Source organism: Anas acuta, chromosome 6 (genome assembly GCF_963932015.1).
Source record: "Anas acuta chromosome 6, bAnaAcu1.1, whole genome shotgun sequence".
Lineage (NCBI taxonomy): Eukaryota > Metazoa > Chordata > Aves > Anseriformes > Anatidae > Anas > Anas acuta.
In genome coordinates, this window is record NC_088984.1 from 35,820,474 (window position 1) to 35,836,895 (window position 16,422).

At 40.0% G+C, this 16,422-nt stretch overlaps 1 protein-coding gene across 1 annotated transcript in view; it reads right to left on the reverse strand.

Moving 5' to 3' along the window:
• The window catches only part of STAT4 (signal transducer and activator of transcription 4), a 41,269-nt gene that overhangs the window by 22,412 nt on the left and 2,435 nt on the right, over positions 1-16,422 (reverse strand). Inside the window, exons 2-5 of the mRNA XM_068686544.1 lie at positions 14,853-14,981; positions 12,836-12,980; positions 1,452-1,550; positions 563-655 (exon numbers count right to left, since the gene is read on the reverse strand). Of these exons, the coding sequence (XP_068542645.1) occupies positions 563-655; positions 1,452-1,550; positions 12,836-12,980; positions 14,853-14,980 (465 nt within the window). The 5' untranslated portion in view covers position 14,981. The remainder of the gene's footprint in view (positions 1-562; positions 656-1,451; positions 1,551-12,835; positions 12,981-14,852; positions 14,982-16,422) is intronic.

A 16,422-nucleotide genomic window follows, 5' to 3' on the forward strand; every position in this document is an offset into this window, starting at 1 on the left:
AAGTGGAATCCTTATCCTGCCTTGAAACGAACAGGCAGTTATTCTGTGAGCCTTTGCAGTGTCTTTGGGATATAGCTACTGGGTTGGCTCTGCCCTGCAGTGATATCATAGAATATCCTGAGTTGGAAGGGACCCTTAAGGATCATCAAGTCCAACTCTTGACACCGCACAGGTCTACCCAAAAGTTCAGACCATGTGACTAAGTGCACAGTCCAATCTCTTCTTAAATATGACAAACTTCTGGAGAATTGTTACCATCAGTTCCCAATGTTCATGTCCCTTCATGTCTCAAAAACATGTAATTATGTCACGTAACGTTTAGCTTTACAAAAATCCTGGTATGTGACTCAGAGGTCAGGAAGGCTAGCTACTGATACTGAAGGAGATGGAGCCACAGAAACAGGTTGGTTGAACCTCGCATCTATGGAGAGACCATAGGTATGTTTGTACTGTGCTCAGTAGTCCCCCTGCAACTCACATAGGGACGAATGTGATGGCTGTAAAATAGGTAGTGTCTATGAAAATCACGGCTTTGTAGACAGGAAACAGGGCAACAAAATACCTGAGCGCTGTTCTTGATGGCTGACACTTTGTGTTCTACGTTTCTTTGTCGTTCTGAAACCACAGAGTTCTGCAGGGACTTTTCCAGTGGCCCCTAGAACACATTGAACGGGTAATACTTGGATGAGCAAAGACGAGTGACAGTAGCTATATGGCAAGTCCTAGCATAGAGAGGGCGTTCGCAACCTGGAGTTCATCTGGCTGGGGACTGGTCTAAACAGCTCAATCTGTTTAGTTCCACAGATCTGAAGAGCATGATTCTTTAACTTGGTAATCAAAAAGATGAAAGGGTGTGTAGGTATACTGCAGACATTGAACGTCTAGTAAATTTAAGAACTTGAAACACACCGATGATTAGATTTCTAAAAAAGACCAATATTGTACTATTCATGTAAGAATACATATTACATCCACAGGTTATCAAAATAACACACTTGTATTTAAAAATATTCTGTATGGGTTTAACCGTCTAAATTTCCACAAAATGGCCTTATATGTAATTTAAAAATTTCTTTCTTCAAACATTGTAAAACCCATCAATGCCTTGTAACATAGAAGATGGAATGTCTTTGCACTGCGTAATTAATATGAATTAGTGCAATGCATAATTTAATATATACACATCTGTTTTGCAAAGAATAATCTCTTTAAGGCCTTTCCCACAGATTAAAGTCTTTGAAGATTAGCTGTGGCATAGGAGTCACTTATAGCAGCGTTTGCAGCAGTAGAGCCACTAATGAAGTACAAACATTAGTTTAAAGAGCAACATTTGGCAACCCCCAGTGTACACAAATCACTCTAGTGGAATTCATAATAAGAGGACAGGATTTGTTCCGAAAAGCATGCGAGCAGATTAACATGGAGCAGATTAATGAAATGTAATTCATTACCTGTACAGGCATGCTGGCTGCAGCCAATATTCTTCTTTCTTCTCTTAAACAGTTTGAGATGATCACTGCTATGTGCATGGGATTACCATGGTATTTCCCCTGCAAACATAAGCAAATACAACTTTTAAAAATTAAGAATTTAGGATTTAGATCTGGAAATCTCAACCAGTGTGATTTCTGTCTGAGCACAGTTTCGGGTGGGTGAAAAAGACTTCCCTGATGTTCTTGACCTTTGCTAGTGTTGGTTGTCTTTGCAGTGCAGCATCACTTAGTGCCATTGTCATAAAATATTGTTAACAGCATTCTGCAGAGATGATAAAGATATAACTCTGAGATTTACATCATTTGAAGATCAAATTGCTCCACTGCTAACACAGCTCTTTTGAAAGGGCTTTCCTGTCACCCAATTCTGTGCATGATTTTATCATGTTTTCCATTTTCAGTAGGATGTTAGCATGTAGTGCTTCTGCCAACAAAAAACTGTAAGCGTATCAATATGGTAGTGGTGCATTCAGAAAGGCTTCCTCAGCATAAAGTGAAAGACTTAAACTGAGTTTATGAACAATTTATCTCCTTCAACAATGTGCGTAAGATGAAGGAAGAAGCAGTTCTTGTCCCAAGTCAAAGAATCAAAATCGCATTTTTTATCCTGCTGTAATTAAGGTGCAGAACTGCTGATGCGTGACTGAGAAATGGGTGCAATTTGAAAAAAATATTGGCTTGTGCTATATTTATCAAATTGGAAAGCTTGAGAACTCAAGCAGCATCTTTCATGGTGATACATTTGTTCAGTTTCTCAATATCCTTCATGCCTTTTATTCAGCACTCATGTTTTATTCAGTCGGATGCCCCTTATTCAGTGTTCATATATGCTATTTTTTTCAGCCATTCATTAGAACTAATCCAGTTCTTTTATCTTCCTGTACAGTTTCCTCTTTTAGACTTGCTCTTTTTTCCCTTCTTTCTGACTCCTTTTAGTCTCATCTTACTCTGCTGCCACTCAGAAGCTTGTTTCTTTTTGCTTTCTCTGAATCTGGTGTGTTAAATTTCTGCATAGTTAAACCAATACTGTATTTTCCTTAGATATCTCATACCAATTGCTCTACTAGAAACCACGGATGCGAACACATCTGATAGAAATGTGAACATGCCTTTTAGATTGAACTATTGCTATGACAGTAAGCCTGTATTCCTAGCAGCTTTTACTAGACAAAACCAAATAATTTCCTGGGTACTTTTGCATGAAATCCAAGTAACCTGAAGTATTTGTTCACGTGTTTTGACTTCCATTACAAGGTAAAGGAATGTTAGACTAAAATGGTACTTTTAGTTGCAGAGAGTTGTGCTCCTGGTTGTAACATTAGGAACGAAGATTAAGAGTGGAGTGGAGCTTCGTGGGGAACTAGGCTGAAGGTAGGCTCCAGCATCAGCAGCCGGAGCTAATTAATTGCTGAACTGGTTTTCTGCCCCTCAGTGGGCTGAAACAGCTCAGGAAAGGATGAGCTGGTTGTTGAGGACTAGGACATGTTTCGCCCCATTTTTTTTTTTCTGCCTGACAGAGTCTGAGCAGGGTAGAACAGTGGTAGCACCCAGAAAGCACTTTTAATCTAAAACACAATCGGGCAACAGAGAGGTCTTTGGGCTCTTGAGGGTCTTCTGGCTGCAGGAGTGTGGAGCCATGAATTGCAGTGCAGGATTCCAAAGAGCAGAGACAAAACTGCTGCTGTCCTCGTTACTTTGGGCTGGGTCTGTGAGTCTATTTTAAGCTTTGAGCGTAGGGAGGGAAACACAAAAAAAACAAAACAGGCTGGAGGAATCAGTACTGAAATTGTCATCCAAAAAACCCCTGTGGAGCCTCCAAGGATCGATGGTTGCCTTTTGTCTTTGCTGTGTAACAAGAAGGGTTGAAACAAAAGATGTCTCTAATGAAGTCAAGAAGAAATAAAAATCCTCTCTTGGAGCTGGAAAACGTATCTGCATAGAAAAGGCTTTTCAAAGAACCTTGTGACAGTGAGACATTTTAAAATCCCCCACAAAAATGCCAGGTATCAGGGACTTCCCTAGCATGTCTAAATACCATTCATTTGCAAAACATTCACGAACTCTCTCCCTTTATTTCATTAAGGGAAAACCATCTGAATCAAGAGATGAAGAGGAAATTAACTTTTTATTTTCTTTTTTTTTCTTTTTCCTTCTGTAACTCGTAAAGCCCTAGCAATAAGCCGTGTCTCTATTGCTTCCCTTGCTTCTGCCTGCCTGGTGCTGCTTTTTCAATTCCACTAGATTCAGCCTGCTCTTCCAGCAGGCGCCGAGTGGGTGGACAGAGAGCTGTCAGGGCTGTAGCCCCCTCAAACAAGGGCTGGAAGAACGCCCTGCAGCTGCTGTGGAGCAGCAGCACAAGTGCTTGTGACCAAAGGAGAGCAAGACAGATGCAAACTGTGGGCAGCCAGCCTCCTAGGGGGGAGATAGATGGCTCTTCAGCCTCCGTGCTACCAGCACTGCACTGGCAGATGGGTTGTAGCTTACAGACTATAAATTGATGTAAGAAAACAAATTATAGCATTAAATATCTTAATTACAACTTATAACACTAATTACCAAAAGGAACAACCATCGTGTTTGACTGTCAAAATAATAATAATCATTGAATTTTTTCTCCCCGTGTTCTTTACTTCTCAAAGGAAATTGCACTTCAGACCATGCCAGACGGTAGTGTTACCGGTTTACTGTAAGCTCTTGTTCTTCTCTACTTCTATTTTGTCTTTGGCTGAAGGCTGGAATTTGCTCAGGATGAACTTGGCTTCCGAATGACAGCCTGCAAGTGATTTCCTCTCGTTGCAAAAGTGGTGTAAGTTTGGAAATAAAGGAGGCTTAGCCCAAAAGGCAAGCTTGAGGTAGGGGAATCCTAACTTTGTGTAACATTGGCAGCTGAAAAGGACAAAGGGTGTAGATTCTGCAGCTATGCAAAATAGTGTTATTAGGTTTAAATGAATATTTAAACAGAGGGAAACTTACAGTCGTGTTTTTATAAATACCAACAAAGAGAAGCTGGGGATTTACTTTTTGTCTAAAGTTTCGAATGGAAATGTTATTCTTATCTGCTAATATTACTGTAATTCAATTACTGTATTTCAGTTCTTAGAAATTTTTTTCTCCTCTCTTCTGTTTTGATGAGGTCTTTCATATCATGATTTACAACAAACAATCTTATTTGGACCATTCTTTTCTCAACAGCTACCAGCCTGATGATAAATTTATACGGGGGAAATAAAACTTTCGTTCTGAACAGGTGAAAATTTTATCTGAATGCTGCTGATGTTTGCTAGAGAGAAAAGCCTCCTACCACAACCCAGAATGCATTGTCTCTGCTTCAGAGAGATGTGTTGTGATAGTATCTTACTAGATCACAAGGAAAAACAAAAAAGCGTTTCTGCACAAACAATCCGTGCATTACAGTGTGCAGCGTTCACATCCTTCAGCTCGGTTTTAAAGCCGTCTGAGCTGTTTGGGATATTTTCAGAGCCTTCTCAGTGGCTGGAGAAATGCATGGTTCTGATTCCCTAAGTCACAAGATCATGTAGAAACTTGAAAAGGCTTATTATGAAAGTTGCAAATACACGTGGTTTCAAAAAGAACACTAAGCAACTGTCCATTTTAGTATTGGAAATGTTCAGGGAAGAATTTTCCTGGGCAGAATTAAGAAATCTAGGCCAGAGATTCAATGTCTTGCTTCCCCCTGCTCCCCTGCCCTCACATTTAATTCCCCCACAAAAAAAAAAAAAAAAAAAAATAGTGTATTTTCCTGTGGCTGTCTCCATCACATATTGGATCACTCCCAACCATGGTAATATTGGCCAGCTTTCTTTTCACGCGTCAAAGGTCTCTCTACCACACACATATATAAATGAGTACTTACATATTCACTGCTTGAGTACCCTGACTCTGTTTTCAGTGGTAAAAGTACAGGATTAGGTGGTACTGTTGCTTTCTGCTTCTGTCGTACAAGGATGCAGTGTTCAACCTTTATACAGTCACTCAGGGTTTTACCTGATTATCTCTTCTGGTTTTCAAGATGACTTAGAAAGGTCTTGAGAAGGTTTTACTGCTTTCTAATTCTGAAAAAAGTGCTTTAGATTTGGTTGTTTCCCTCCACTTTTCTCCTCTATCTTTTTTTTTTTTTTTTTTTTTTTCATAAAAACATCAGCTCTATTTTTTCTTGTGTCTGCTAGCAAAACCCTACTTCATGCCTTTTAAGCATATACAATAAAATCTTTATTGGAGGCTTGGAACTGTTAACTACTGCAACAGTTGATGTGTTTGTTGAAGTTGAATGAATATTTAAAGAAGCTGATGGAAGGGAGCTGGGACACAGATAGGGAACGGGATGACAAAGTCAAGAATGAATACATTTCCTTCCTTGTTGCTTACTTGTGGTACCCTTATTCTACCAACTTGAACACTCAGCATCTTTCTAGATAAGCAGATATCTCATCTTTCATGTAATGAAAAAACAGAGGGGAAAAGAAAAAAAAAAAAAACAACCTTTAGCCTATCATTTTATTTTTGTCAGAAACAAAACAAAACAAAACTTGGTATATTTATGTGTTGCAAAAAGAAGTGTGTGGGTGGGAAGGCATAACCATGCATGCTTATTTCCCGTTTTCACCTTCAAATGTGACAAACAACATTTTGCCTTGATTTATTTTCTACCTTTGTTTATGCATCCAGGCAGAAAGCGTAACGGAGGCAGTAGTGGCACACCTATCTCAGTGTAGGACTGACCTTCTCTTTGTAGGGTTGCTTTTTTACTTATTTATTTTGGAGCCCTGCATTTAACCAGTTACTGTTGTTACTAAAAATCTTTTTCTAATAAAAAGATGACTCTGTTTTATGTAGGTCTTTAAGAGGAAGTACTTGTGACACCAACTATTTAGAGTGTTCTACTCTTATTTTTAGATTTCCCCTCCCCCTTTCAGAATACCTAAGAGAACTTTAAAGGCAGCCTCATTCTTTTAGACAACTCCTATGATGTGTGGGAAGTTCGAAAACATAACTCTGCAATGCTGTACTTCTGCTTTTCTCGTATAGTGTCATGCATAACTTCCAGAAGATCGTAAATATTTATGGGGTGTATGCAACCAAGGCAAAACTTGGCAAAGTTGTGAAAGCAGAGGTCTTTTTATTTATTTATATATATTTTTTCCATCTCCTAGTTTGCCCCCAAACTCCACTAAGTTCCTCTCAACAGACAGAGCACTAAGAAGAGCCAAGGAAGGGTCTATGGGAGCAGCAGATTTCTAAGCAGGTGGGGGGTGGCTACAGAAAACTTGTGGCTATAGAGCTCATCATAACCCGTGAGATGAATAATGTAGCAATGCAACGTATTTAAAGGGAATGTGTTTCAAAATAAAATTAAAAAAAGTGCAATGTTCCCAGCAAAAGAGGGCAAACAGGAGGGGGAGAGAGGTCTGATTTTATTTTGACTTTTTTTTCCCCCCTCCACCTTCTGGTCATGAAGACCTGAGTACTATTAACTAATCTCTCAGGCAGATGTTTACCTACAGCTGGGCCCTTAATACTCCAGAATGAGCAAAGAGCACAAGAGGTTTAGTTCATGTGCTTGTGGGTTTTGTTTTTGTTTTGTTTGTAACCTCTGCGTGTAAGCTAACTCTTATTCATTCTACAAAAGCAAACTGTTCCACAAAAGGAACTTAAAAATATTTGACTTCTAGTTAAGAGCTTTTTTCTGTCTCATATTAGAATCCTTTTTAGAAAATCCTTCCTAGCTGGTATCCAGCAGCCAGCCTGCAATCACTAATAGCAGAGGGGTGGCTGGTGAGCATATGGTCTTCTGTTCAGGGTTTCCCATTTACAGGCCAAAATTTTTTGTAAACAGCTTTAATGGTGGAACTTGAAAACTCACTGGGGGCAAGATGCTAGTATGAAAAGTCATTTCAAATTGTATTAGCAGAATGCATTGGTTCAAAGCATGTTTTCTACTATAATTTGTTGATTTGTTGATCTGGCAGGTTACATGAGCACTAAATTGCATGTAAATAACATTTTATTTTTTTTCTTTCTTTCTTCTTTTTTTTTTTTTTTTTTCTCTGTGGTGTGTTAGAAACTTTGTCTATTTTGTTCCATTCTCACCCAGTTCTAAGCTTTAACAGGAAACTGCAACTTAAGCATCAATAGCTATGTTTCCATTCCTTGCAACTGTTTCTCATCACAGTGCTTATTAGAAATATTTGTTAAATATCCACTGGAATATCCTATTTCAGATCTAATGCTTTTTTTTTTTTTGGTCAATTTTCTTTGATGCACCAATATCAGCAATGTTAGGGCCCCTCATGCTTTTCCTTTCTGGCAGAGTGACTCGTGTAAATGGTCACCTGAACTGAAATGAAAACCTTTGTATGTTCGCTTTAGTTCTGCCTGGAGAAGCAGGAGGATGCTGGGTTCTCGTTGCAGATGGAAACAAGCTGTGCACTGTAACTGAGAAAATGGAGCAGGAGCAAGAGCACACGATGGTGTTACTGATGTCAGTAACAGCATGGAAAGCAAGATGCTGTTTGTACTGCTTAGGAGCAGGGTGAGTTTTATATGGAAAGAAGTGCCATAAGGTTAAGTTGTGTTGGTTAAGATGACAGAAGATAGCTTAGGATGCTATTCCAGATCATTCCGTAAAAAGTAGGGCTGTGTAGAAGGACAAAGTATAACTGAAGGATTATTTCCCGGACTCACAGTGCTTCCAAAAGCTCATTTTGATATAACTGGTTGGTGGGAACCAGCAAATGAGGCGAGTCTGCCTGCTCTCCCTTTGCAAGCAGTCCCCGGGCTGCTGATGGTGTGCACACCCAGGCAGGATCCCCCTTGCCTGCCCTCCCCTCATCTCAGGCTCTGGCAGGGCTGGTGAGTGTGTAAAGTTCACCGATACCTAAGACTCTGCCGTGAATATTAAATGAAAAGCATGAATATACATTGTTCGCAGCAAAATGTTCCCCAGAGCATGCCGTACCCTCGTTAGCTTGGCGTGTGATGGTAAATGAGCAAAGTAGCCGTTCTTCCTCCTCCTGAAATCAGTTATTTCACTTTTTTATAAAAGATTTATATAATCCGATTTTCCCCGGAATGTTATAAGCAGCGGTGAGACACAGATGCATGTTGCTGCTAACGAGAAGGGATTGCTTTCGGGAGTTATCTGGAGACCAGAGCATGAAGATGGGCTGCAATTACGGAGTGGGAATTCCCATTCTGGGAATTCCTGCTTCCTCCTGCTGTCATTGTCACACACCCATTGCAATGCGTGGCCCGTCTGTGTCCCTGAAGTTTCTGGTAGGTCAAGCGTTGCTCAGGGAGCCAAGCCAAATTTCCAGCTCCACTGGGGGAAGACGCAAGGACACGAGGAGTTGTGAGATGCAAAATGCCTGGGTAACTCAGAGACCTACACACGTTCCTAGGAGGGCTGGGGAGGCACTGGGAAAGCGGTGGCCATCGCAGATTTCCAGGCTACTGGGAGCTTCCCAGTGCTTTGCCTTGTGCCCCCCAGGGACACTGCAGACACTAATCAAGGGTCTGAGCCTGTGAGCCAGCAGCATGCAGTTTCTGCCCTAAATGAGTCTCCATAATTTTGCCAGTCTCTTCCGTGCGTTAAATCTATTTGTGTGTTGTAAAGAAGTTTACATCAGGGACAAGAACAGTCATTTCAAAGAAAAAAAGAAAAAAAAAATCTTCATAAAGCCAAGATGTAATTGTTCATAGGCTAAGGTCTTGCAGACTGTTGCATCTGAAATTTGGTTCCTAGAAGTGATAGGCAGCTCTTCTCAGCTTAACATCTGCCCTTTACTTTTTGCTGTCATAGCAACAGCACAAAACACGTCCTTGTGACTAATCTGCTTTGCTTTGCTCCATCTAGGCTTTCAGCAGGAGAAAGAATCACAGGCAGAGTTTCCCCCCTCCAAACGTTTTCTCTCCTCATCTCTTTACAGAGCTGCTGCTCCTGGGAGCAGGACTTCTGTGGGAGGAGGGACAGGGAATTTAACCTCAGCGAGCAGCTGTGCTGTACTGTCATCCGCTGAAGAGCACCGCAACAAAAGGCTGCTCTGCTGTAAAAATGAATCCCATCTAGTGACTGCAGAAATAATAATACGAATATGAAGGATTTTAACCTAAAGCACCGATCCTGATTTTAATATAATGCGTGCGTTTATACCAGATTAGTGTCAAGAGGCGACATTTGAAAAAAGAAAGAAGTGGATAGAGAAGCAAATTATTGAGAGCTCGCAATACGCTTAGCTGAGATGCTCAGTGCTTTTTCAAGTGCTTATAACTTTTTCAGATTGGATGTTTCCTGGTCAATGCTTCTTTTTGCATCAAGATAATTCTGGAAATGTCAGCAGTCTGGGCAGAAATGTCACGCTCCATAGTTATTTCCCTAACGCTAAAAGAATAGGGATGGCTCCTGTGACCTAAAAGCAAGGGTGCTAGGCAGGCATCTCTTTCTGCTAACAGTTCGGCTCTTTGCACTTCACAACTCCTGAAATTCATCAAAAAACTTTATATTGCATGCGTCAGGCAGGCAAGTTCTTGCTTTTTCCCTTCCTTCTTTCCTTAATCCTGTTGAATAACCAAGATGTTTGGATAAAGATGTTTGCAGGTGGAGCTCAGAACTTTTTCTCTGTTTGATAATAAAAGCGAACCCCAGCAGAACTTCAGACTGGGTGTGCTTGGCTGTGATATTGGCAACTAGCAGGCGTAATAGCACTGGGAATCTTGATCCTAGCAATCCCCGTGCTGTCTAGAAAGCAGCCACTCGAGCCATCTGTAGGGTCTGTTATTTCCCCTTCTAAGGCTGCCCTTCACTAATGACCTAGATGTATTATTAATTTAACATTAATCACACTTTTTTTTCCCCCCAAAAACTACAGAATTCTTTTTGAGCATACTGCATTTGTAATTGTTTTATTATCGTTGTTATCATAGTGTGTGGGAATCTATACCAAAGCTCAACTTGCTACTCTGCGTATGCAGCGATAAATGCTGGTTTCCAGTGTTATCTACCTTGACAAGCCACATATAATTGGCTCAAAATAACAAACATTGCATTCAGATCCTGTGCTGAGGTTGGACAGCTTTGTGTGTGTTGTACATGTGTCTGTATGCCTGTGTGTGTGGTGTAGAAGGGAAGGAAGAGGAGTGAACTGTGAAATTTCAAAGAAGTGCTTGCGCTAGAGAGCAGAGATAAAGGTGGGATCGTGTTAACTAACCTTCAGAGAAAATCAAGCTGAGACTCTTCACAGAGTCACCAGAAATGAAAAGATGTTTACAAGCGTGGCTTCCTCTCCTGTTCAGGAAGCCAGTCCTTCCCCCCATCAAGTCTGGTGGAGAATCTCTAATTTTGCAGCTTGCTATTCCAGCCTCCCTCTCTCTAGGTGGTGTTTCAGGACGAAAGGGGTTACTGTCTACTTCAGTCACCTTTCCTGGTGCTGTCTCATGAAGCTGTCACAAACTAGCTCAAACTGCGAGTTTATAATCACAAGCTAATCACAAACTGTGAGTGATAAAGGTCATAAGAAATCAGGAAAGGCTCTGATAGGGAAAATGTCATTCTGGTCCTGGTAGGATGCACGTGCCTTTTGAAGCTGAACGAGTAGCTTTTATCTAAACAGACATTGCTTGTTGTCTTGATATAACAGAGAAATTATATAGTGGTGAAGGGCCAACTTCACAGAGAGAAGAGCTGTTGTATTTTTTGCTCAATGGGAAACATTTTACTGCAAACTCATCACGGTCCTTTTTAATTAGTAGTGTAGTTTCAGCATCACTGATGTCCTCTCAGGCAGTTCATATTGCTTTAGGCTATTAACCTACAAACCTTTGTGGTCCAATGGAGCAGAGATGTTGCTGCCTGAGAAAGCTTGCTAAGATGGGGCTTACAGGACTTGATTTTCATTCTGGCCATTTACAGACTGACTCAGGGGTGTGATGGGGCCTGATGCCTTGTCTCAGTATGCTGAATTTCACGGAGGATCCAGAGTTGCCACCTCAAATCTTGGTAAAATTTTAGAATAAAATAAATGGTGCGAGGCGAAGAAGGAACAGTGAGAGCTGAATTTGTTAGAACCTGTATGTAAATACGTACCAATCCCCATGCATATGCATGTGGCGATGGTAGGATCATAAATGTACAATCTGCAAGAATACAACTGCTTTTTTCAGTGTCCTGAAATGCTCTTTCTATGTGCATGCTGCTGTGAGAGAATATTTTTAATAAGGTGACGGAGTTCTGACTCAGCCCTGCTGTGGCAAAGTCTGCTAAGACCATGACAGAAATAAAAGCAATAACCTCTCTGCAGTCAACTCCAAAAGTAGGTAAGTGCATTTGTTGTTTGAGCAGCACTGAAATGAGGGTTAATGCTGCCACACAAACCAGAGAAGAAATAAAGAAAGAACTTTAGTTTCAAGTTACATGAAACTGCTTGCATAACACCGGAACAAAAAGTGGCAGCAGTGGAAATATTGTCACATTTTTAAGAAGCCACCATTAGGGATATAGAATAGAAAGGCACGCAGCCATAAAGAGAGCAAAATAATTGACACAGTCATCTTCAGATTTTCCAGACCAATATATTCATATAAAATAAAGAAAATATTTTGTAAGTGGTACAATTTTCATTGAAGTGCTTATGGAAAACACCATGAAAGAAGAGAAAAACCCCCAAACTTTCATTAAACTCAGATGTGTATCTGTTTTATGCAGAAGACACATAGATGTCAGGAAGTAGGTGACTAATGGGGTGGAACTCTGAGAATTCTTGCTTTAAATAAACAATTATTAGAGAATCATGCAGTCAAAATAAATATCACTTTGTAGAAGCCTAATAGAAAACCCTTTAAGCCATTCCTAATAAATAATCCCAGTTAAGCATAAAATAGCAAGTGTGGTTCCTTTTTCAGGGTGCTGTTTTGTTAATCCTAAAATACACATTTTTATTCCTGAGATAGTCACGGCTAATCATAGTTCTGTGTACTTGTCTGTAAAGTCAGTAATTACATTTGCAATAAACGTTAACTTCTATAAGCACTATACAATCTTATTTCGAAGAGCTGAGTGAGGCACAGTTATGCATTGAGCTACAAGGTCACAGCATTGTTGCATCTCAGCAGCATGCCTTAAAAATTATTTGTCCACAAGGTAACTGAGAGTGGAACTATTATTTGAGTTACCTTGTTGAAGGCTTGGTCTTCCCATGGCTGCATGGAGTCTACAGGGGGCAGGACAGCTCTGAGCTGTTCACAGGCACAAGCTGCACTCAGCAGAGGTTGGGCAGTGCCTTTAGAAGCCAGTCAGAGCGTGCAATTTGTTATCTGAAGCAACAACTTACCTGGAGCAGCTTCCTGATTCTCTTCAGGTTGTGTATCAAAAGAAGGTTCTTCTCTTGCGAAACCCGGTCTAGCTGTTCGTCCACTTGTATTAGCAAATTCTGTAAGAGGATCATTGCCATTGCTTCGTTGTTGGATGCAGCCTCCCTGGAGAAAAAGCGATTGAGAAACATGCATTTTAAAAATGCTATGAGAAGTGCCAAACTGTCTTTACAGAAATTTATAATCCATTGAGAAATTAAAGCTGTAAAAAAGCACTTTAAATACATAGTGACTTGCATATAGCTAGGGCTACGTAAATAATTAATTTTTATGATCCTTTAATTTATATTCACCTAGATGAGCAGCTATAAAGGCAGTGGATGTTCTAAGCCCAGGCTATGGAGTCAGCCAGAGGGGAGACAACCAGGGTTTTCTAGTCTTGGTTCCAGTGAATATTTAAACATTTTTAGCCTGCTTCCCAGAGGAAATGAGGCGTATGCATGCTGTCACTCTCAGTCTGTCAGTCACACATATAATTTCTGAAGTTGCTGCCCACTTTCAGCCAACGCTGACAGGGGGCTTGCAGTCTAAAAGAGATGATGTTTGCATGAATTTCCCAGAAAACTGGCAGGTTGGTAGAGGAGAGGAATCCAAATTAGTGCCTCCACTGAGGAAAATGGCAGTAAAAACTTGCTCCAGGAGGCAACAGCCAGATGGCCAGTCAGCAGATATATATCTTCACACCAGGCACCAGAGAAGCCTTCGCCTGGCCAAACTATTTGGGGATCCAAGAAGACGCTGAAGCTACTGGTGAAGGGTATGTAGGGGACAAAGGGCACAAATACATGAGAAAACAGGCTTTACTAGCTCTGCTGTTTATGGAACAGCTTGCTACACGATGGGCAATATCATTAGTGAGCAGAATAGAGGAAGATAAGCTTTGGATTGCATGGCATCCTTGTCCTTAGGGCACTCTCTCCTTGCTCCCCAAATGGCAGATGCCTGTTTGAGATATGACTGCTAAATCTGGTAAACAGGGGATTTTAATGTTCCCCATGTTCCCACAGGCACATAAGCATAGTATGTCATAAACTGTGAGGAAAGATTATATTCCTTAGCAGATTTTTCCAATAGTCCCCCAATAGCCTTGGGCAATTAGCTTGTCAAGCTGAGATGTCTTACTGGTACTACTAATATAAACTCTTTCAGTATCTAGTTCTGGATTTTCTTAAGATAACTATGCAGTGAATTTGATCCAGATTTGTGCATAAATTCACCTTCTAGAAAACTGTTCCTGCAAATAGCTGGTTTGGACAAGTCGAATAATTTTGTGCTGTAAGAGGCAAATTAATAACATTTCCATTCAAATCTGACTTGCTTTTTTTTTTTTTTTTTGATGAAAAACCTTTAATACTGGTAATTTGCTAGACAATTTTTGTGGGATTTTGTTTAGGAATAAGTGGAATAAGTAGAAATGAAAACTCACTTCCAGATGTTTCTTAAATTTAAAGCTGTAAGGGACAGAAAACTGTGCTCTAAGAAAGTGCATCCAATCTAGAATGTTTATACATTGAGTATATACTTACATTAACCTTTAAATATGGTAATATGGTGCTTTTCATTAAAATCATTATTTCAACACATGCAGAAAAACCAATTATTTTCAGAATTTCTCTTCAAAAGTACTGTCTTATCTTTCATGTAGTATGTGGTAGTTTATTTATTAGGAATAAGCGTAGGAAATAATTTTATTCTGTGGTTTAAGATAAGCCCATCCATAACATACAAAATACGTACAATTGTTATTTAATAAATTAAGAAGAACTTTGCAGCTTTATCAGGAGTTTACTGATGCTGAATCCCTAAAGTAAGTAAAGTGTAACACTAGCTCAACAAGCTAAATCCATAACGAGTGGAATACTGTTCTTGGGGTGTAGATGTCTGCTCAGTTCACAAATGAGCACCCAAAAATCTACTAGATGAGCAAAAAAAATGTTTATGACTGAAATCATAAGAGTGAAAAAAAATTATTCCTACCAATCTTGGCTTTCTATCCATTGTGCCAGTAGATGTCGGATTTCCATGGGAAAGTTATCGTCATAGAACTGGTCTACTTGCTCCAAAAACTTTATTTCCAGTTGTTGAACTTGACTCCATTGGGACATACTGCAAAAGAAATAATTGAACATGTTTGATACTGAAAGTTATGTATTTGTTATAATAATAATCCAAATTTTCATTGCAGTTCTTTTTTTATTACATACTTTAATATTCCTAATTATCCTCTGTATTTCAAAATGGACATTACCTGGCTAAAGCTGGTCAGTTAAGGGGAAGAGGAAGAAAAGCAAGCAAGACCAATAGAAGTTTTAGCTCTTAAACCTGAATGGGAACCGCTACCAACTTTCTTCCTTAATGCAAATGTTTTGGGTTACTGTATGATGCTCATGAAAAAAGGAGATTTACATAGCATCTCTTTCAACAGAAGTAGCTTAGGATTGTATGCTTCAAATCCAGGTAAAACTATTTTTATAACGTTAGTAAAAATATAGAATTTGCTCTTATCTGTGAATTCATACTACTGTATGATGTTGTGCTGTTCCTACAGCCCCATGTCTTCTGTTTGGAGAGTATTGCTTATGTCACAACCTAAATTATTGATCTTTTCCATTTTTTAACTGGCATAGAATTCTGAGATTTGATGTTGAAAAAAAATATATTAAAAAAGCTTGGGAAGGGTAAAGCCCTATGAAAACTAAAAGACAAGCCAGAGTAGGATCACCCAATGACAGGCTCTGAAATTCTTGACTGGAATATCTATCCCAGTTGGCTTTTGACTGTTTACAGACATATTAGAGACAGAAGCTTGGTTGTTCCAGATTTTAGGTGGGGTGAGTTGTCTTTGAATATCCACCTCTCCGTGGACTGAAGAGATTGTTTGGGGTGAGCAGACTCTCAAAGTAGACATCTCAGCTTCTGTGACTCTTTCTCCGCTTGGGTGAACATGACCTCTTTGTGCTCTAGGGTTGCACCACATCATCATTAATCCAACTGGTGAAAACACTAATTTCATTGTGATTTATTATTTATTTATTTTTCTGCTGAAAAGCCTGGCCAAAAGCAGAAGGGGAATAAGCTCAAATGAAAAAAAAAAGTAGAAACTGGTTTGCTGCTTTAGCCCACAGTGCACTAAAGAAGCCTGAAGGTTGCTCTGAAGGGCACCACTGGCAGTGTGCTTGTGTCAGCGCTCATGCCTATACCTCCAGGTCCTTCCAGCACTATCAGATCTTCTCTGTAGTACTGAGGGATGCACTGAGATAAACAGATGTACTTCTGTATCGCACAGAGAGATAAAACATTGCCGCGGGGCAGACTATGCCAGGTTGTCATTCTAGATGTGGTGTCTGCAGGAAAAATCTGAAGCAGTGTTGGTAATGGGCCATTATGGGTAAGTAGATAAGGGGGACACCCTAGGGCATGCCTTGGTATCTTGGCCCTCATGTGAACTCCGCCCTACCCTGATCCTGTACCAGAGATCATCTGCTCCTTTATTATCTTTGTTGGTGCTAACAAACGACATAAAATCCAGCACCATGGATTAAAGATT